The sequence below is a fragment of the Ornithorhynchus anatinus genome, chromosome 2, assembly GCF_004115215.2.
Source record: "Ornithorhynchus anatinus isolate Pmale09 chromosome 2, mOrnAna1.pri.v4, whole genome shotgun sequence".
Classification (NCBI taxonomy): Eukaryota; Metazoa; Chordata; class Mammalia; order Monotremata; family Ornithorhynchidae; genus Ornithorhynchus; species Ornithorhynchus anatinus.
In genome coordinates, this window is record NC_041729.1 from 79805198 (window position 1) to 79824811 (window position 19614).

Below are 19614 nucleotides of genomic sequence, written 5' to 3' on the forward strand. Positions count from 1 at the left end.
ATTACTTCAGTCTTAAAGCATGCTGTACCATAATACTATTTATCTTTTATCTAATAAAATATTTTGTAAAATTCTGTAAACTCTCAGAGCTAGAATTTTATTTAAAGTGATAAAGTGATAAAGTTGCCTTCCCCAACCCCAACCCAATGGCTCCAAATCAAAATTATACCTGTCAGTATTTATCAAAAATGTCAAGAATTTTACCTTTCCTTTAATACTTTTAATAACAAAACTTTATATTCTTCTAGTTCCATGCTCTTATTGAAGATCGGTTATTCTCCACAAAGTGGGAGATTAGGGTAACTACATTTCAGTCTTTTTCTAGTAATTATCTAGATGTCATCACTAAGAGTAATCATTTGAGGAGAATGAAGGGTAGAATGAGACAGACAAGGAATTTTAGATAGTAGGAAAATAGTCTGAAAAATCTATTAATTGACAATCAGGTAATGTACAGAAAATTTGAAACATCATTAACAAAACACATTCCATTAGCTGTCACTTTAAGCAGGTTGCAACATCGTTTAGACTGTGAGCCCGGTATTGGGCAGGATTGTCTCTATATGTTGCCGAACTGTATATTCCAAGTGCTTAGTATAGTGCTCTGCACATAGTAAGCACTCAATAAATGAATGAATGAATTGGTTACCCTTTCTAAAAATGCACATAAGCATTATTATTTTGTAATTGGGTAAGGGAATAATTTTTTAAAATTAAAAATTTAGGTTTTATCAACAGATCAAATTTTTCTTTGAATTTTTCCTTTAAATATAAGAACTCGGTGCTTCAGTGCAATTTTAATTTAACCAATGAAAATGCCCATTGTAAATGTGGGAAACCTTTTGAACTTGGCTCTGAGTGAAATAAATTCCAATATACAAATTGTTATGGGCTTGGACACAACAGCTAATCCCCAAACAAAAAGAAACACTGTAAAGCAAATGGAAAAAAAGTTCATTTAAATTCATTTTACTTCCATTAATTTTCTGCAATACACTCAAACTTTTTAAGAAAGAAGAAATGAAGGATTTCAACTAATTCTATAACTGCTCAAACACTGCAGGAATCCTACAATCCTAAACATTCTACATTTCAGGAATGACAAGTGTGAAACAAATTTTAAATGCTGTTAAATATTCCAAAAATATTTTAACTTTGGAAGCTGAAACCTTAACTTCCAACTTGAGAAAAATAAAATTTCTGAATAATTTTCAAGCTTGCTAAGCAACTCTGATACTCACCCCAACCCCCAATACTTAAAGCAAATATTTTTGTACTCTAAGAAGCAGTGTGGCCAGACAGGGGGAATAGTGGCCTGGGAGTCAGAGAACCTGGACTCTAAACCTGGTTTTGCCACTTGTCTGCTGTGTGAATTTAGGCTAGTCACTTCACTTCTCTGTGCTGCAATTTCCTCATCTGTAAAACGAGAATTAAATCCTACTCCCTCCTACTTAGACTGTGATCTCCATGTGGGACAGGGTCTGTGTCCCAAGTGATAACCTTGTATATACTCAGTGCTTAGAACAGTGCTTGACACATAGTATGTGCTTTAAAAAATCCACAATTATTAATTGAATTGTCTCATCTCTTGCCCAACTGTACATTCCAAGTGCTTAGTACAGTGCTCTGCACATAGTAAGCTATCAATAAATACGACTGAATGAATTATAAGGCTCTACTTTTTCCCCTTTCCCTTTGGGTACCACTATTTCACTTTGGCCATCTCAAAATAATTCAAGAAATAACTGTGCTGCAAATGACAAGGAAGGAGAATGTATGCTATCCAAACCCACAAGCAGTTGTGGAAATGATGAACTGAAGTGGGATATATATAAAAGGAGGGTGGAACAAAATTTTAAAATTTTAAGTCTTAATGTGACAAACTATAAGCAGTTTGGGTCATCAGCAGACTAAGAGCCACTGGCACTTGGGAATAAGGAGAGGGTCACTCTTCACTGCATGGCCTTTCAAAAGATCATTAGACTATCAGGTGGATTTGGTAACAGTGACAGGCAGTCCAAGAGGCAAACCTAACTAACTACGTGGCAAATTACTGCCTTTATGTGAACACATTAAGGAAAAAATTGTCAGTAGGTCTTTGCAGTTTCATATGCACTAAGATAAAATCCTGCCAGTAGTTTTCTATAATTAATAACAGGTTAAGGGGCTTGGGTATAAGTTTAAAACATTTTTTAAAATTTGTAATACTGGTATTTGATGTCAGTGCTATTGAAATTTTATAGAGAATCATCTAATCAGAACTTTTATGGTCTAACATTTTATGCATATATATATATATATATATATATATATATGTAAACATATATATCAAGTAATGCAACATTTTTAAAATACTTGGTGGTTCTGTTCATATAAAGCACTGTTAGTAGATGCACAGACTTTGAAAGAAGAAGGTACATATGCTTTCAATCAAGTGCATTAATTTTCTTACCTCCTGATGGTTGCCGAGATTTACGTGGAGACCGTGGTTCTCTCCGATAAGGATCATTAGAACCATAGAGTTCAATGGTACCAAGGTTGAGAAGCACTGATTTCTGGAGGTAATCAACCATTGCAATGCCATTACAGTTTCCAAAAACTACCCTGGAAGTAGAAAAATGGTAATGATTAGAGTTTAGAGTTACATTAGAGATTAACATAAAAAATATTATTTATATAAAACTAATTTTGAAAACTAAAATGAACTGTAGATCTGTTAATACATTCTGAGATTAGAAATTTCCATTAGTTTTCTAGCACTGGAAGCATGCACCAGCAACTATTCTCCCCTAGATATATATTTTTGGGGAGGTGGCACTACTAATTCCAAGTCATAAATTCATCTTTAGAGAAGCAGTTTGGCCTAGTGGAAAGAACATGGACCTGGTAGTCAGAGGATCTGCATTCTCAATCAAGCTCTGCCACTTGTTTGCTCTGTGATCATGGGTAATTCACAACTTCCCTATGCCTCGGTTTCCTTATCTGTCCACTGTCCTCTGCATCCAAAATACTTGCTCAGAGAGCTGGAAACAACTGCTTTCTGCCTTACGTGGAGAACAATTGGGCTTCGGTTCCTTAGACATATATTAGAGAGCTGAGCTAAGCCAAAACAGGACAGCAGTTTTTTGCCCAACTGATGAGGATGAGGCTCATGCAAGACTGTTCATCTCAGTTCAAAACTTCCACTATTTAGTAAATATGCTTCAACAGCAGTGACTGAGCAAACAGAACTTTTACTGTCATTATGTTCAATACACAGCTGTACAAAATCTACTACATCAGAAATATTACTCTGTCAAATCCAATAAAAAGGTGCATAAGTACATTAAGTTTGATCTTCCATATTTTGAAATGATTTTCATTTTCTTTCATATTTTTCTTTATTTAAAGTATAGCTGAAATGCAATTTCCCTCATTACTGCTACAGCACAGCAACTTTTCCTGCTGCAAAGAATTTGTGAAGTCATTGTAATATAATTTATCTTCATATACAACTGTCCTCTGTGATCAAAAATGACATTACATAGGGTAAATATTCTCCACATGGGTAGGTGGGATGGAAAAGGCTAATTTATGACATAACACAGTTTGCAAGAATTGCTAAATTATTCTAAGTATTTTCTTCCTGAATAGAACAGCTGGCAGGTTCCTCTACAAGGAGCTTTTGTGTAAAATAAACATTTGCTTTCAAAGGTTTGTAGCTTGCTTTGTTGGGCTAATGTCTTCAACACTTAATCTGTTTTAAAGGAGGAGCCAAGGGGTTGAGAAGAGGACCCTTCTTATGAAGCGAGTGCTCCTTTAAAGAAAGTCTCCAAAACACAATTCCTGCTCCTAAACAGGAAACAGAAATGGTAAAGCCTTCTTCAGAGACCCTTGCCAGAATGTGCTTCCTATCTACTCAGAGGGAAAACTTGTCAAAATAGTGAAAAGTGTACCATTTCAATCTTTTCTTCTCTGGCTTTTCTCTATACCTTAGGTCTATGGGTGTCTACTGTGAAGCCACTCAGGCTTTGTCTTTGAGAAATGGTACTCCCACAAAGGTGAATCTCTTTTTTTCTTTATTACTATACCATTTTTTTAGAAGCAGTAAGACTTTCTTTTAGATTTTTACTTTGTTAATTTTTGATGTTTTAGGAATTAAATTCCCGATTGTATGACTCCTCTTTTAAAATGCATACTAGGGATCTCAGTATTTTCAAAACTCAATTTCAGAATCTCTAAACCATCCAGGAATGCTTCTAAGTCTAGGGGGACTGCCTCAGTAGAGGGAGATTTTTGCTTCTTCTCTAAGATATTATCACATGTATTTAGGGTGGCTACTGACTGCTCCTACTGGATATTGGTCGTATTCATTCATTCATTCGATGGTATTTATGGAGCACTTACTGTGTGCAGAGCACTATACTAAGTGCTTGGGAAAGTACAACAATATATACATTCCCTGCTCACAACGAGGTTACAGTCGAGAGAGGAAAGACATCAGTACAAATAAATACATTGTAAATATGTACCTAAGTGTTGTGGGGCTGGAAGGGGGAGGGGAGAACAAAGGGAGGAAGTCAGGGGAACTCAGATGGGAGTGGGAGAAGAGTAAAGAGGGTGGTCCTAAATCTGGGAAAGTCTCTTTGAAGATGTGCCTTCAATACGGCTTTGAACGGGGGAAGAGTAATTGCCTGTTGGATTTGAGGAGGGAGGGCATTCCAGACCAGAAGCAGGACATGGGCCAAGGGTCGGTGGTGATACAAACGAGGTAGGAGGGGGCAAGGTGGTGGAGTGCTTTAAAGCAAATGGTCAGGAGTTCTAGTTTGATGCGGGGGTGGATGGGCAACTGAACGTTTTAGTAGAAAAATGATCTGGCAGAAGAGTGAAGTATGGACTTGAGTGGGACGAAACAGGAGGCTGGGAGGTCAGCAGTGAGAGTGATTGTATTAACCTGGTAGCAGTTTGGATGGAGAGGAAAGGGTGGATTTTAGCAATATTGTGAAGGTGGGACCGACGGGATTTACTGATGGACTGAAAAAGTGGGTTAAAGGTGAGAAAGGTGTCAAGAATGATGCTAAGGATACGGGCTTGTGAGACAGGAAGAATGATGGTGCTGTCTACAGTGATGTGAAAGTTGTGGGGGGACGGGAAGATAGGAGTTCAGTTTGGGACATGTTAAGCCTGAGGTGACGAGAGGAACCCTGTAAATAACTGGCATACTTTGCATGTGATTAGCAGGTTATGTAATCTAATAATATCATTTGGAATCGTTTATGAAATTTGCAGAACACAGGACTATTGCTAGCAAATTAGTCTCTCTGGGAGCACAAAGAAGACGTATATGAGTTAAATGAATTTACTCATTTTATTCTAAATGTTATACTTGTGCTCAAGTTAACAGACTTTGCATCAGTGAATTGTGATTTACCAAACAAGTTTATTCAATATATGACTGGGTTATAAAAATGTATTTATTTTGACATTTAAAGTGTTTTAAAAATACTTTGAGTGCAAGAATAAGGAAATGCATTGTTTTAATTTCCAGAAACAAAATAATTACGGTACACTATTAAAAGGTGATAGTAAACACGTTATACTTACAGTCCATAGGAAGAATTAACTGCCAGACTAGTTATCTGTTGTGGTGGTTCTCCACCTACCCAAACCAACTGAATGACTACTTCTATCTGATAGCCTGCAGACTGTTTGAGTGGAGAGCTTTTAACTCTGAAATAAAGAAAAAAAATGATGTTATTTATCCCTAAACCTTTCTGTTTTTCTTATTTGTTAAATGCAAAAAACTCAACTCTAAAATTCCACTAAAAAAACCACCTCTGTATAGCATCATAGATTCTCATTCCAAATTACTCAGATAATCCAGGATTTTGGGGCTTAACATGGTTTTCTATGCTACTGACCCTAGAATTTTGTGGGTTGCAAAAGGGAGACAAAAATTTGTTGCACTTCATCATTCTTGAGTGGCAGGAAAGGAGGTCCTCGGCTTCTATTTTTTTGCGAAAAGTTAAAATTATTTTTATGGCTTTTCTCTGGGAAACTAAAGGAAGAGAACACGCTTGGGAAGCAAGTTTACCTTTACAAAAAAACTCACAGGAAGTGCTTTCTCCTCCTCCCTCCACATATTGCTTCACTTATGTGGGGAGTATGGGTTACTGCTTTCCGGGTGCTGAATTGTTGCAAATCCATAAAATGAACACAGCATGCATCAGGAAGTCACAATTAACACTTATTCTCCATCCATCTTTTAAGGGGCCCAAGGTCACCCTTACAAGACACTTTCACCAACCTGACTGTAATCACATTGTGGGCAGGGAACATATTTACCAACTTGAGAAGCAGTGTGGCCTAATGGACAGAGTAAAGGTGGGGGAGTCAGAAGGACCTGGGTTCTAATCCCTGCTCTGCCATGTCTGCTGTGTGACCTTGGGCAAGTCACAACTTTTCTGTGCCTCAGTTACCTAAACTGTAAAATGGGGATAAGAGTGTGAGCCCCATGTGGGACAGGGACTGTGTCCAACCTGATTAACTTGTATTCAATGCTTAGAACAGTGCTTGGCAAATAGTAAGCGCTTTACAAGTACCATTATTTTGTATTATACTCTGTCAAGCACTTAGAATAATGCTTTGTGCACAATAAGCACTCAAACACCATTGATGATTATGCTCTACACATAGTTAAGTACTCAATAAAGATCACTGATAGCTTTCATTTGCCAACAGACTTATAATGGAACACATAGCTTGTTCTCAAGGAGGAATTTTTTCTTTTATATTGTTGCTAACAAAAAGTTCAGTTAATTCTGAATTATTTCAGAGAACAGTAGGAGGGAATCCTGCTATAATGGGAGTAAAAATTTCCAAGTCAAGAATGGTACTTTTTTTTTTAAAAAAAAAATGGCATTTGTTAAGTGCTTACTATGTGCCAGGCATTGTACTAAGAGCTGGGGTAAATACAAGCTAATCAGGTTAGACACATTCTCTGTTCCACACAGGACTCGAAGTCTTAATCCTCATTTTACAGAAGAGGTAACAGATACAGAGAAGTCAGGTGTCTTGCCCAATGTCACACAGGATACCAGTGGCAAAGTTAACATTAGAAAGCAGGTCCTCTGACTCCTAGGTCATGCTCTTTTCACTAGGCCTCCCTGCTTCTCAGAAAAAGCATTCTGGGTTCAATCCCATTGCCCTTGGAAAGGTTACTTCCCTACTTACTATTTTAGGCTGAGATGAGTTGAGGGCTCTAAAAAAAAAATGGTATTTATTAAACGCTTACTATGTGCTGGGATATGGACTAACTGCTGGGATAGATACAAGATAATCAGGTTGGACACAGTCCATATCCTATGTGGGTTTCACAGCCTTAATCAATCCCCATTTTACAGATGAGGTAACTGAGGTACAGAGAAGTTAAGTGATTTTCCCAAGGTCACACAGCAGACACGTGACAAAGCTCGATTAGTCACGCTCTAGAATGAAAGCTCATTGTGGCCAGGGAATGTATCTATTTATTGTTAGCCTAGTACAGTGCTCTCTATATAGTTAAGTGCTCAATAAATATGACTGAGTAAATTAAAAAAAAAAAAAAGCCAGGTCCTCTGACTCCCAGCCCGAGCTCTTTCCACCAGGCCATGCTGTTTCACGGTGGAGCACTTTTATGGGATTGGCAAATTCCACATGTTCCACATAGTCCAAAACGCTAGATAGGGTTGGCAAAGTACATCCTTGCTCAGGCTCAGATTGAGTTAGGATGGAGTTCAGTCTTCTGTAGCTCCCCAGTTCAGGTAAGGGGTCAGAGCACCAATTAGGTAGAAGTACATAGTGCCCAAACATTCACTCATTCATTCACTGATTCAATCGCATTTATTGAGCACTTACTATGTGCACAGCACTATTAAGCTCTTAGAAAGTATAATTCGGCAACCGATAGAAACAATCCCTACCCAATAACGGGCTCAAAGTCCAGAAGGGGCCATACCTATTTTCTTTGGTTTAATGCTGAAAACTCATTGGTAGCTGGACTGCTGCCAGGACCTCGCTTGCTTAGCACTGGCAGAAACAGTTGGGTTGGGCATAGTTTGGTATTAGCCCAGGCCTGGCGGATTTCTATTTTTCAGTCCAGGCAAGACTCTTATATTGGGGCTGGCCACACTCACACATGTTCCATTAGTTTCATACTTTCGAGGGATTTTCCATTGGTTTCTATGACTTATAATAAGATTCAGGCCTATGCTCCCTTGTTCCTCTTAAAGCAATCCAACAACAATATTTACTGGACACTTACTGTATGCAGAGCATTAATAATAATGTTGGTATTTGTTAAGCGCTTACTATGTGCCAAGCACTGTTCTAAGCACTGGGGTAGATACATGGTAATTAGGTTGTCCCACATGAGGCTCACAGTCTTAATCCCCATTTTACAGATGAGGGAACTGAGGCACCGAGAAGTTAAGTGACTTGCCCAAAGTCACACAGCTGACAAGTGGCAGAGCCAGGATGAGAACCCATGACCTCTGACTCCTAAGCCCGTGCTCTTTCCACTGAGCCACGCTAGACCAAGCATTTGGGAGAGTTCAATATAACAGAATTGGTATACATACTCCCTGCCCACAAGGAGCTTGTAATTTAGAGGGGGAGACTTTGATCTCATCCCTGGAGCGTAAACTCGTTGTGGACAGGGAACATGTCTATCAACTCTGTTATACTGTTTTCCCATGTGCTTAGTACAGTTCTCTGCACACAGTATTGCTCATTAAATGTGACGGACTGATTGTGAGACAGATTTAAAAAAAAATGGATATGTACATTAAGTGCTGTGGGTGGGGTGAATATCAACTCCTTAAAGGGTAGAAATCCAAGTTCCAGGGCGACACAGAATGAAGAGGAAGTAGGGGAAACAAAGGCCTAGTATGGGAAGGCTTTTTGGATGCGATGTGATTGTAATATGGCTTTAAAGGTGGGGAGGTTGGTGGTCTACCAGATATCAAGAGAGAGGGAGTTGCAAGTCAGAAGGACAATGTGGGAAAGGCTTCAGCGGCAGAACAAAGAGTAGTGTGGTATCACGAAAATAGGGTGGTGTTAAAGGAGTGAAGTGAGTGGGCTGGGTTATAGTAGAAAATCACATGGTAAGAGGAGCAAGGTGATTGAGTCCTTAAAAACCAATGGTAAAGAGTTTGTTTGATGAAGAAGTGGATGAGCAACCATTGGAGGTTCTTGAGGGGATACATGGACTGAACATTTTTTTAGAAGCACCACTTGCACAATAAAGTTAAACATAGGGTGGAGTGGGTAGAGACAGGAGGCAGAAAGGTCAGCAAGAATACTGATGTAGTAGTCAAAGTAAAATATGGTAAGTGCTTGGATCAGTGTTAGTAGCAGTTTGGATGAAAAGGATGGATTTTAGTAATGTTGTAAAGGTAGAACTGTCAGGATTTGGTGAAAGACCAAATGTGGGTTGAATGAGAAACATTTGTCAAAGGTAGACTGTAAGTTTATTGTAGGCAAGCAATTTTTTATCATCTCCGTTATATTGTCCTCTCAAGTGCTTAGTACCATGCTCTGCACAGAGCTCTGAATAAATACCACTGATAACAAAGGATAATGCCAGGAATATGGGCTTATGACACAGGGAAGATGTTGCTGTCATCTATAGTGATGGGGAAGTTGTAGGTTGGGGGCAGGGTTTGGGGAGAAGATTAGGAGTCTGCTTTGGTCTTAAGTTTGAGGTGTCAGTGGGTAACCCTAGTAGAGATGTCTTGAAGGTAGGAGGAAATGTAAGACTGCAGAGGAGTCAGGGCTGGAGATGTAGATGTAGATCTCTTCCCAGAGATGACTGTTAAAAGCTGTGGGAGCAAATTTGTTCTCTGAGGAGGTAGGTCTAGGCCTAGAACAGTGCTCAGCCCTTAGAACAGTGCTTGGCACACAGTAAGTGGTTAACAAATACCATCATTATTATTATATAGAGAAAAGAAGAGTCCCACAGTTGAGCCTTGAGGGACTTCATTTGGAGGGTGGGAGGCAAAGGAGTAGCATATGAAAGATACTGAGAATGAGCGGCCCAAGAGATAGGAGCAGATCCAGGAGAGAACAGTGTCAGTGAAGCCAAGGTCAGACAATGTTTCCAGCAGAAGGGAGAGGTCCATAGTGTTGAAGGCAGCTGAGAAGTCTAGGAGGATCAGGATGGCATAGAGGCTGTTGAACTTGGCAAGAAGAGGTTACCGGTTACTGTAGAGGGGACTGTTTTTGTAGAGTAAAGGAGGCAGAAGCCAGATTGGAGGCGATCAAGGAGAGAATTGGAAAAGTGGAGACAGGTGTAAACAACGCACTCAAAGAATCTGGGGAGGAATGGTAGGAGGGTGATGGGGCAAAAACTGGATAGCCAAGAGGTCAAGTCAGGCTATGGGAGATATACGAGTATGTTTGAAAGCAGTGGGGAAGAAGCCATTGGAAAATGAACAGTTGAAGTTGGCAGTCAAAGAGCAAAGAAAGTTGGGGCAAGGATTTGTGAGGTGCTGAGACCCAGAAGCAGCGTGGCTTAGTGGAAACAGCCCAGGTTTGGGAGTCAGAGGTCACGGGTTCTAATCCCAGCTCTGCTGCTTGTTAGCTGTGTGACCATGAGCAAGTCACTTCACTTCTCTGGGCCTCAATTACCTCATCTGTAAAATGGGGATGAAGACTATGAGCCTCACGTGGGACAACCTAATTACCTTGTATCTTCCCCAGTGCTTAGAACAGTCCTTGGCACAAAGTAAGCGCTTAACAAATACTAACATTATTATTATTATTATTATTATTATAAGTGCTTAGATCAGTAACGTAGCAGTTGGGATATTGAGGAAAGGGTGGATTTTAGCAATGTTGTGAAGGCAGAACCAACAAGATTGGGTGACTGAATTCTTGGGCTAAATGAGAAAGATGAGTTGAGGATAATGTGAAGTTACAGGCTTGGGAGACAGGGAGGATTAATGGAATTACCTACAGTGACGAAAAGAGAGGGGAGAATCTAGTGTGGATGCAGATGTCAGAGTCTTGATATTCGGTTCAGAATGAGTAACCTAGGTTCTAGAGAAGCAGCATGGCCTGAAGGACCTGTGTTCTAGTCCCTGCTCTGCCACTTGTCTGCTTTGTGACCTTGGGTAAGTCACTTAACTTTTCTGTGTCTCAGTTATCTCATCTGAAATATGAGGACTATGACTGTGAGCCCCATGTGGGATACTGACTGTGGGCCCCCTGATTATTTTCTATCCCAGTACTTAGAACAGTGCCTGGCCCATAGCACTTAGCAAATATCATAAAAAAGAGATAGAAAAACTAACCTCCCGTTTCGATTTAAAGCAGAAGAAGATGAAGAATAGCAAATATATCAGGACTATAATAATAATAACAATTATGGTACTTGTTAAGCACTTACTATGTCCCAAGCACTGTTCTAAGAGCTGGGGTAGATACAAGGTAAACAGGTTGTCCTGCGTAGGGCTCACAGTTTTAATCCCTATTTTGCAGATGAAGTAACTGAGGCACAGAGAAGTTAAGTGACTTGCCCAGAGTCACACAGCTGACAAGTGGCAAGAGGCGGGATTAGAAACCATGACCTCTGACTCCCAAGCCCGTGCTCTTTCCACTAAGCCATCTGCTTCTAACCACTTGTCTGCCATGTGACCCTGGGCAAGTCGCTTCACATATCTGTGCCTCACTTACCTCATCTGTAAAATGGGGATTGAGACTATGAGTCCCACATGGGACAAGGACTGTGTCCAACTTGGTTTGCTTGCATCCAACCCAGAGCTTAGTTCTGGGCCTGGCACGGCATCCCACAGCACACACACATATTCAGACACATGTAACACCCAAGAAAATATGAACATCTATACAAGAAGTCTTGTACACAACTCCCACGGCAGACAATTATATAATTTTTTACTGTAATTGTGAATTATAATTTTAAAACATGAAAAACCTGAGATTAAGATATGGGTATATGAGATTAAGATATCAACATATGGGTCTTGATTTTTTACAATTCTTATAAGGCCATTTTATATTACACAGTACTTTCAACAAAGGCAAAAACATATGACATTTCACTGTGCCTTTTGTTCATTCTTATTTCTCATTTAGAATACTACAGTGCTTGGATACTATCTGGAAGAATTTTTTTTTTTTAAAGTCCAGAAGAGGTTTTTACTTAGAGACTGGGAAATGGTGACAGTGAGCTACAGTAAATTTATTCTCCCCACACCAATTTCTTATATTTCATTAAAAATAAAATGTTAAATTTCTCTTATAAGGTGACTCAGGGAAAAAATTGTAAATACAATCAGTACTCCTAGGGCAGAGGGTTACAGGTCTTGATGTAGCTCTTGATAAGAACTCGTGTTATGATTTTCAGGCCTTGACCTTCACCATCCTCATGTGAACACCTGTCTCCTTTGACCCCACACTGCTAGAAATGTTTCTGAACATTATTCTATCCTTAACAACTAGTGAAAATGTGATATGGAAGACCTGACTATAGAAAACTTCAACTGTTACTGATCTTCAATTAAGTAGGAAGAGCTGAGGGAGTTCCTCTACAACGCTCTACAGGTGCAACTTTTAGCTAAGCAGTGTGGCTTAGTGGAAAGAGCACAAATTTGGGAGTTAAGAGGACTCTGCCACTTATCTGCTGTGTGACCTTAGCCAAGCCTCTAAACTTCTTTGTGCCTCAATTACTTCATCTGTAAAATGAGGATTAACACTGTGAGCACCATGGAGGACAACTCCATTACCTTGAATCGACCCCAGTGCTTACAGCAGTGCTTGGCACATAGTAAGCACTTAAATTCCATTATTAATGAATTAACTTGGACACTAAATAACTGAAATAATCTCAACAACTCTGCTACTTGTTAAGTCTTGACTAGGTGCCAAGCACTATGTTAAGGTGCTGGGGAAGATATAAGGCAATCATACTGAACACAGCTCCTGACCCACATGGGCCTCACAATCTGAAGGGAAGGGAAATTTTACAAGGAAGGAAACTGAGTCACAGAGTCATTAATTGATTTGCCCTCAGTCACACAACACGCAAGTGATGGAGTTGGGCTTACAATACAGCCCGTGATCTTTCCAGTAGGCCATGCTGCTTCTCACTTTGTATTTCGACGCTGAAAGAATAGCCCCCCCAATTTAATGATATGATTTCCCTAATCCTCTCAACTGCATCCCCATCTTTTCCAGAGATTTAAATCTTATTATCATCCTGCTTAGAAATAAAACATGGACCAACATGCACAAAGGCAGGGAATGACTATATTGTAACAGGAGATTATAATTACTTAACCATAGAGCGGAAAATAGAAAATTAGTACTCCAACCAGAAATCTCAGAAATTGTGACAAATGATTCATCATGATTAAATTTAGTGTTGGGTGTGAAAATCATAAACAATACAGACATATAATTGAGTCCAATTATCATAATTTTGATTTCTAGGATAGAAAAGAAAGGTCAGAAAGAAACATCTCTCTAGAACCAAAGGTAGTATTTAACAGTTATACCCAAATGACAGCCTCTGAAAGGGTTAGTATCCTGTAATACCCAACTTTTCCATTAAATTACATGAAAATAATGTTGGGAGTTCTCTGCATAAAGGTTTCTGTCAGAAAGTCAAGCTAGTACTTTTTTTTTTTAATGGCACTTGTTAAGAGCTTGCTATAGGCCAGACATGGTAGTAAGTGCTAAGGTACATACAAATAATCAGGTTGGAAACATTTCATGGCCCTCATGGGGTTTGCAGTCTTAATCCCCATTTTACAAATGAGAAAGCTGAGGCACAAGGAAGTTAAATGATTTTCCCAAGGTGACACAGCAGACAAGTGAGAGTAGGGATTAGAACACAAGTCCTCTGCCCCAGGACCTTGCTCTTTCCACTAGGCCACGCTGTTTGTCTTCTTCCTTTTGGCTCATTTTGCCTGCCCTTCATGCTCCTCTAGCTGTCGAGATTAACTCAGCATTTTCCAAGCCCTGCTCATCTATATTTCTCTGGTGAACTGAGTTTTCTGGCATCATAACGGGTTTGTTGAACTGCCAGAATTCATGATAATTCAGAGATAACCCATCAGTCAAGCAACTCACAATAATGCCATTAATAATGATGTTGTGGTACACTTTCTCATATCTCCTTAATCCACACATAGAAGAATAAAAGTCATTTAGTCTACAAGGCAACTTCTCCAAGACAGGGAACATGAAAGTGTTTTTTCATTTTTAAATCAATATTTTATTTCTAGCCAAATGTTATTCATTACTGCATGAGGTATACTATCCAAGAAAGATGCGATTGGTGAATTTAAAGACTCTTAAAATGCTACAGAAAAAGGGATGAGAGTCAACAGTTTGAGATTTTGTAAACTATTACATGAAATACCTCATATCAGGAAATATACAGCATGAAATCAACTCTTTTCACCCACTTCCCTCACTAGCTTGCCCTCAACACTAACTCAAACTCACCTTCTAATTGTGCTTTAATCTTTTGACTGTCCCAGAGTATTCACCTTGTTTGTATTGCTTTTTCCATCTTAGAATTCCATTTCCTATAATACAACATACCATAGTTTTCCCCATCTTCAAGCTCTCCTACAATACCACCTCCTCCAAACTCTGTTAGTCCAACAGCCAGCCTCAACACTTTTCTATGTATGTAAAAGCCTTTATGTATATGCAATTTTACAGGCAATTATTCTCAGCTATTTTATCTTGACCTATCTGTATTACTACCTGTTCTATTCCTGTTGTTCCTGTTGTTCTCTCTGGGACCATTTACATGTCTCCAACCCTCTGAGGACAGGGACCATGCCATTTCTGTCTGTTATAGCGTCCTAAGCACTTAGTTCAGGTCTTCCTAAATAGTGCAGAGCTTTGCACACAGCAGGTACTCAAATACCCCAATGGATCGATTGAAATGCAAGAAGGAGTATATTAATAAGTACATGGAGTATCCAATCAATCCATATACTAGATGTGTGCATATAGAACCTTTCGACAAATAATTTGCATTTCATAGCTTTAGGAATGAGTTCAGGTGAACATAATTTAATAAGCAGTAAAGAACGAGGAATAATTTATTAGGTGGTCAGGTAGCACCTGAGCTAGACAGCAGCAGCATGGGAAAGAGTTAAAAACAGATGATCAAGTGATCAAAATGTTGATCGAAGACAATGACAGAGACTCAAGTTTTTACTACATGGAAGAAGGCAACGATAAACCACTTCCAAAAAAGACTCTACGGATACCCACACTAGAATGACCTTACTAAAGAAGATGGGACATTCTGAAGAGGGTGTGTCCGTGGAGTTGCTATGGGTCGGAAATGACTCGATGGCATTTGAAGACGATGACAAGTAGCAAGATATCTTCTTCAAACTGAGCACCATGAACCTTCACTGTAAATTACTTGACTCAAACCATTTTGGGGCATGTGGTAGAGAGATGAAACTTCTTGAACACCGTCATATATTTAACTTATCAAAAGCCAAAAAATGCTATGGATTTCATTTCTAATGTGAAATTTAGTCATAGTGAAGTGAGTCACTCCAGAAGAGTGTACAGAATGTCAGGGATAATACTTTGGTATTTCTCTAGTTCATCTATAGCAAGCACACAGAAAGCAGAACTGCATTATCATACATCTATATTCCTTAATTAAATCCAAGGAATGAGTTACACTTAACCAGATAATCTAAAGCAATTTGACTAGAGGGACATGCCAGTGAAAACCTTTATCATTTTCTTGCTGCACAAACACCCCAAAATGTTGAAATACCCAAATGGTTGATATTCCTGCTGAGCTATGTTTAACAGGATCCATGAATAGAGATGTATGGAAGCCCAAGAATACTTCCAGAAATTTAAACTTACTTTAAACATGGGACATTATCCCGAAGTCCTTCTGATGAGCTGCTACTTGTTGATGGACGTGACTGTGGAGCGGGAGGTTGTGGATTGGAACCTCCCCCCGGTGTTGGTAAAGGGGGCACTTGCTCACTCTCTGGAGAGTCCACATCATTTATCTCATACAGCAATCGGATTTCAAGCATCTGAAGTGATAAACAAAAAGACAATCAAATATTCTTTATACCATTCTTCACTTAATAGTACCAGCAAATTAAAAAATAAATTATGGCATTTGTTAAGTGCTTAATGTGTGTCAAGCACTGCTTTAAGCACTGGGACAGATACAAAACTCTCAGATTAGACATAGTCCCTGTCTCGCATAGGACTCACAGTCTAAGTAGGAAGGAGAAGAATTTAATCCTCATTCTACAGATGAGGAAACTGAGGCACATGGAAGTTAGGTGACTTGCCGAGGTCACACAGCAGGCAATTAGCAGAGATGGGATTAGAATCCAGGTCCTCTGACTCCCAGGCCTGGGCTCTTTCCACTAGGCCACGTTGAAAGGCAAAGGGAGTTTGGAGACCAAATGCTGCATGCAGAAGGAATAAGAAAAAAATGCCAGTCTTTCTTTATAAAAGATTTAGATGGCTAAGTGGCTTTTAGAACATAATGGATCTTCTCCAGTAATGACTAGTTCTGACCTTAATGAAGGCTGTTCCTATGAAGCGTGAAGGGGCCCAGGATTATTCAGCCAGACTGAACTGACATGACCCTGGTTCCACGGACAAATATGGTTCCATTGTGTGACTTGCCCAAATGGGCAGTTCTGATACTCAAAAGGGATGGGATAAGGTTTCTTAAATCACTCTACGCTTGGGATGGTCCTAATCTTTACATTCAACAAAAACTGATATGCATATTAGTGACACCCTGCAGAGTCATGATGCAGCAGATCTAATGACTTCTATACAAATCATGTGAAAGAAAAAAATATACATATTTATTTCATACAGGAGCAACTTTTAAGTCTTATCTGCCAGCAAACACTATGGACAAAACAATCAGTACATAATGTCTTCTCAAAAGTTCCCAAATTTCAAGAAAAAGAAAACATATATCAGAAAGCTAAAATATAACAAATGCCATTACCGGAATTACATCTGTAGTCACTTCCTGTTTGCTGAACCGATAAATAATTACATGGGCGGAAACTCCGGCTATACACAGCATTCTACTTTCTGGGCACCATGAGATGATCTGAATAGCATAAGGATCTTCATCTACTATGTCGGTGCTTGGTCTCTCTTCCTTACTTCTTGATTTTTCAAATACTTTAGATGTTTTTAGCTTATAGAGCACTTGCAATGTTACTAGAAAATGAAAATATATTACAAAGATACTTTAATGTAGCTAAATTTATTTAGTTAGATTTACAACGTAATAGAACATTGCTAAGTCATTCATCACACTTCAGATGAATTTCTTCTATTTGTCCTAGAGAGGTGCCTAGTGATGTTTCATATCTGTCCCTTTTAATATAGCCCTTTCTGCTCCACCCTTTACCTCTCTACAGAAAAACAAATACTGCACATGTAAAATAGATTTCTTTCGTTCTTTCTGCACTGTATAACTAGTTCCCTACACCCGATTTCCAAGACCAGTATTTCTCAATCCGGGAGTCTCTACTGCAATTTTTAAGCAGATTTAGAATCTAAATAATGTATTACAAATGTATAAATCTTGACATTCATGTAAATGTGAAAATGAGTGAAAGGAGTGAGAGGCTTTGTGAAAAGCAATGTTACTAATAATCAGCTCTTTCAGAGAAGTTTCAGGACTGAGGTTTGTCCACTGTTCCCAAGAGCTGATTCCAACAACTTTAAAGACTTATTATGTTGAAGGAAGTGTCAACAATAATATCCATGCCATTAGAATAAGTACAAATCAGAACCAGATTAGGCAGAATGAATTTAAGGAGGAAAATTTACTGTTTTTTCTGGCTTTCACATTTGGATAATCTGCCCAATACCTTTTTTTAATGATATTCATTAAGCACTTATTACTAATAATAATGATAATTATACTAAGAATAATGATAATAATTATATTAGCTGTTTACTATGTGCCAGGTACTCTACTTAAGCGCTGGGAGGAGTGGGAAATACAAGCAAATCAGGTTGGATACAGTCTCTGTCCTGCATCGGGTTCACAGTCAATCTCCATTTTAAAGATGAGGTAACTGCAGCACAGAGGGGTGAAGTGACTTGCCCAAGGTCATACAGCTGACAAGTGGTGGAGCTGGGATTAGAACTCACAACCTTCTTACTCCCAGGTCTATGCTCTATCCACTGACAAAAGTTTCCTAATGCTTCCATTGTTGCATGAAATTTTCTTACGCAAGACAAGCTAAAAACAATCCTTTCTGAATTAGAAAAGTGTGCAAATTTAACAGCTAAAAACATTGAGGACTTCCTGCTTTGCCTTCTTGTTCCTTCTGAGGGAAAGTTTTACCAACATCAATTCTCTGCATAGAATAGCTTCTCAAGAAATACAGCTGATTTGTTATCCAATTGAATACACATTTTCCCAAACTAAGATACAAGTATTATATATTCAGGTTTACCTCTACACTTTTACAATTCCTTTCCAAATTCCTCAAGCAAGTTGATTTCTCAAGAAAGGTGCTGATACCTGGAGCCTTTAATTTCTTTCCTTCAATTTTCTCCTTGACCCCATGCAATCTGGCTTCTGTCCCCTCTTCTCTGTGGTAACTGCCCTAAGGTCACTAATGATCTTCTTGCTAAATCCAATGGCCTCTACTACCCCTGATGTTCCCTGACCTCTCAGCTGCTTCTGGCATCATGGACAACTCCTTCTCCTGGATACACTATCTAGCCCTAGTTTCAATGACACTGTCTTCTGCTTCTCCTCTCTCTTTGGCTGCTCCTTCTCAATTTGTTTCCCCACAGGTTCCTCCTCTGCCTCCCATTCCATAACTGTGGGAGTCCCTCAAGGCTCAATTCTGGATCGCCTTCTATTCTTTATTTATACCAACTCCCTTGGAGAGCCCATTTCTTCCCACAGTTTCAACTACCATCTCACACTGATGATTCCCAAATCTATGCGTGGGAGGTGAGTCCCCAAGAGCTTAAGCAAGGAGTTGTGAAAAATAGAGGGTGTGAAGGAATTTGCTAAGTACAATCTTTTGTTTTTTATATTTTAACATAATAAACTTATAATGATTTATTAGGATTTAAAATTAAATTACAGAAGCTAGGAAACAACAGCAGCTATCAGAAAAAGAATGTAAATACCTACCCTAGGCTCCTTTTTCAGACCAACTCATTCTGCTCACTTTGCTCCTCTAAAACCAATATCCTTACTGTCCTTAGATCTTGTCTCTTTCACTGCAGAACCCTTGCCAAAGTCCTCTCTGTTGCTTGGAACTCCTTCCCATATCTTGACAGATCACTACTCTCCCCCATCTTGAAAACCCTATTGAAATCACATCTCCTCCAAGAAGGCTTCCCTAAGAGTTCTTAGCTCCCTACCCTAATCTCCCTCTCTTCTGTTTGCACTTGGGTCTACACCCACAGAGTACTTTGATACTCATTCAACTCCCACAAGATAATGTACATATCCTTATATTGTGCTGCTTTCCTTATCTGTAATTTAATGTTGGTAATCCCTAAACAGACAGTAACTCCTTGAAGGCAACAAGCATCCTTGCATGCTTTATC

The 19614-nt window shown here is 39.1% G+C and overlaps 1 protein-coding gene across 3 annotated transcripts in view; it reads right to left on the reverse strand.

Moving 5' to 3' along the window:
• Positions 1-19614, reverse strand: part of STXBP5 (syntaxin binding protein 5) — a 184524-nt gene that overhangs the window by 44169 nt on the left and 120741 nt on the right. For all 3 annotated transcript variants that reach the window (XM_029049699.2, XM_029049694.2, XM_029049688.2), the window contains exons 15-18: positions 17024-17244; positions 15898-16076; positions 5584-5709; positions 2453-2604 (exon numbers count right to left, since the gene is read on the reverse strand). In XM_029049699.2, the coding sequence (XP_028905532.1) occupies positions 2453-2604; positions 5584-5709; positions 15898-16076; positions 17024-17244 (678 nt within the window). The remainder of the gene's footprint in view (positions 1-2452; positions 2605-5583; positions 5710-15897; positions 16077-17023; positions 17245-19614) is intronic.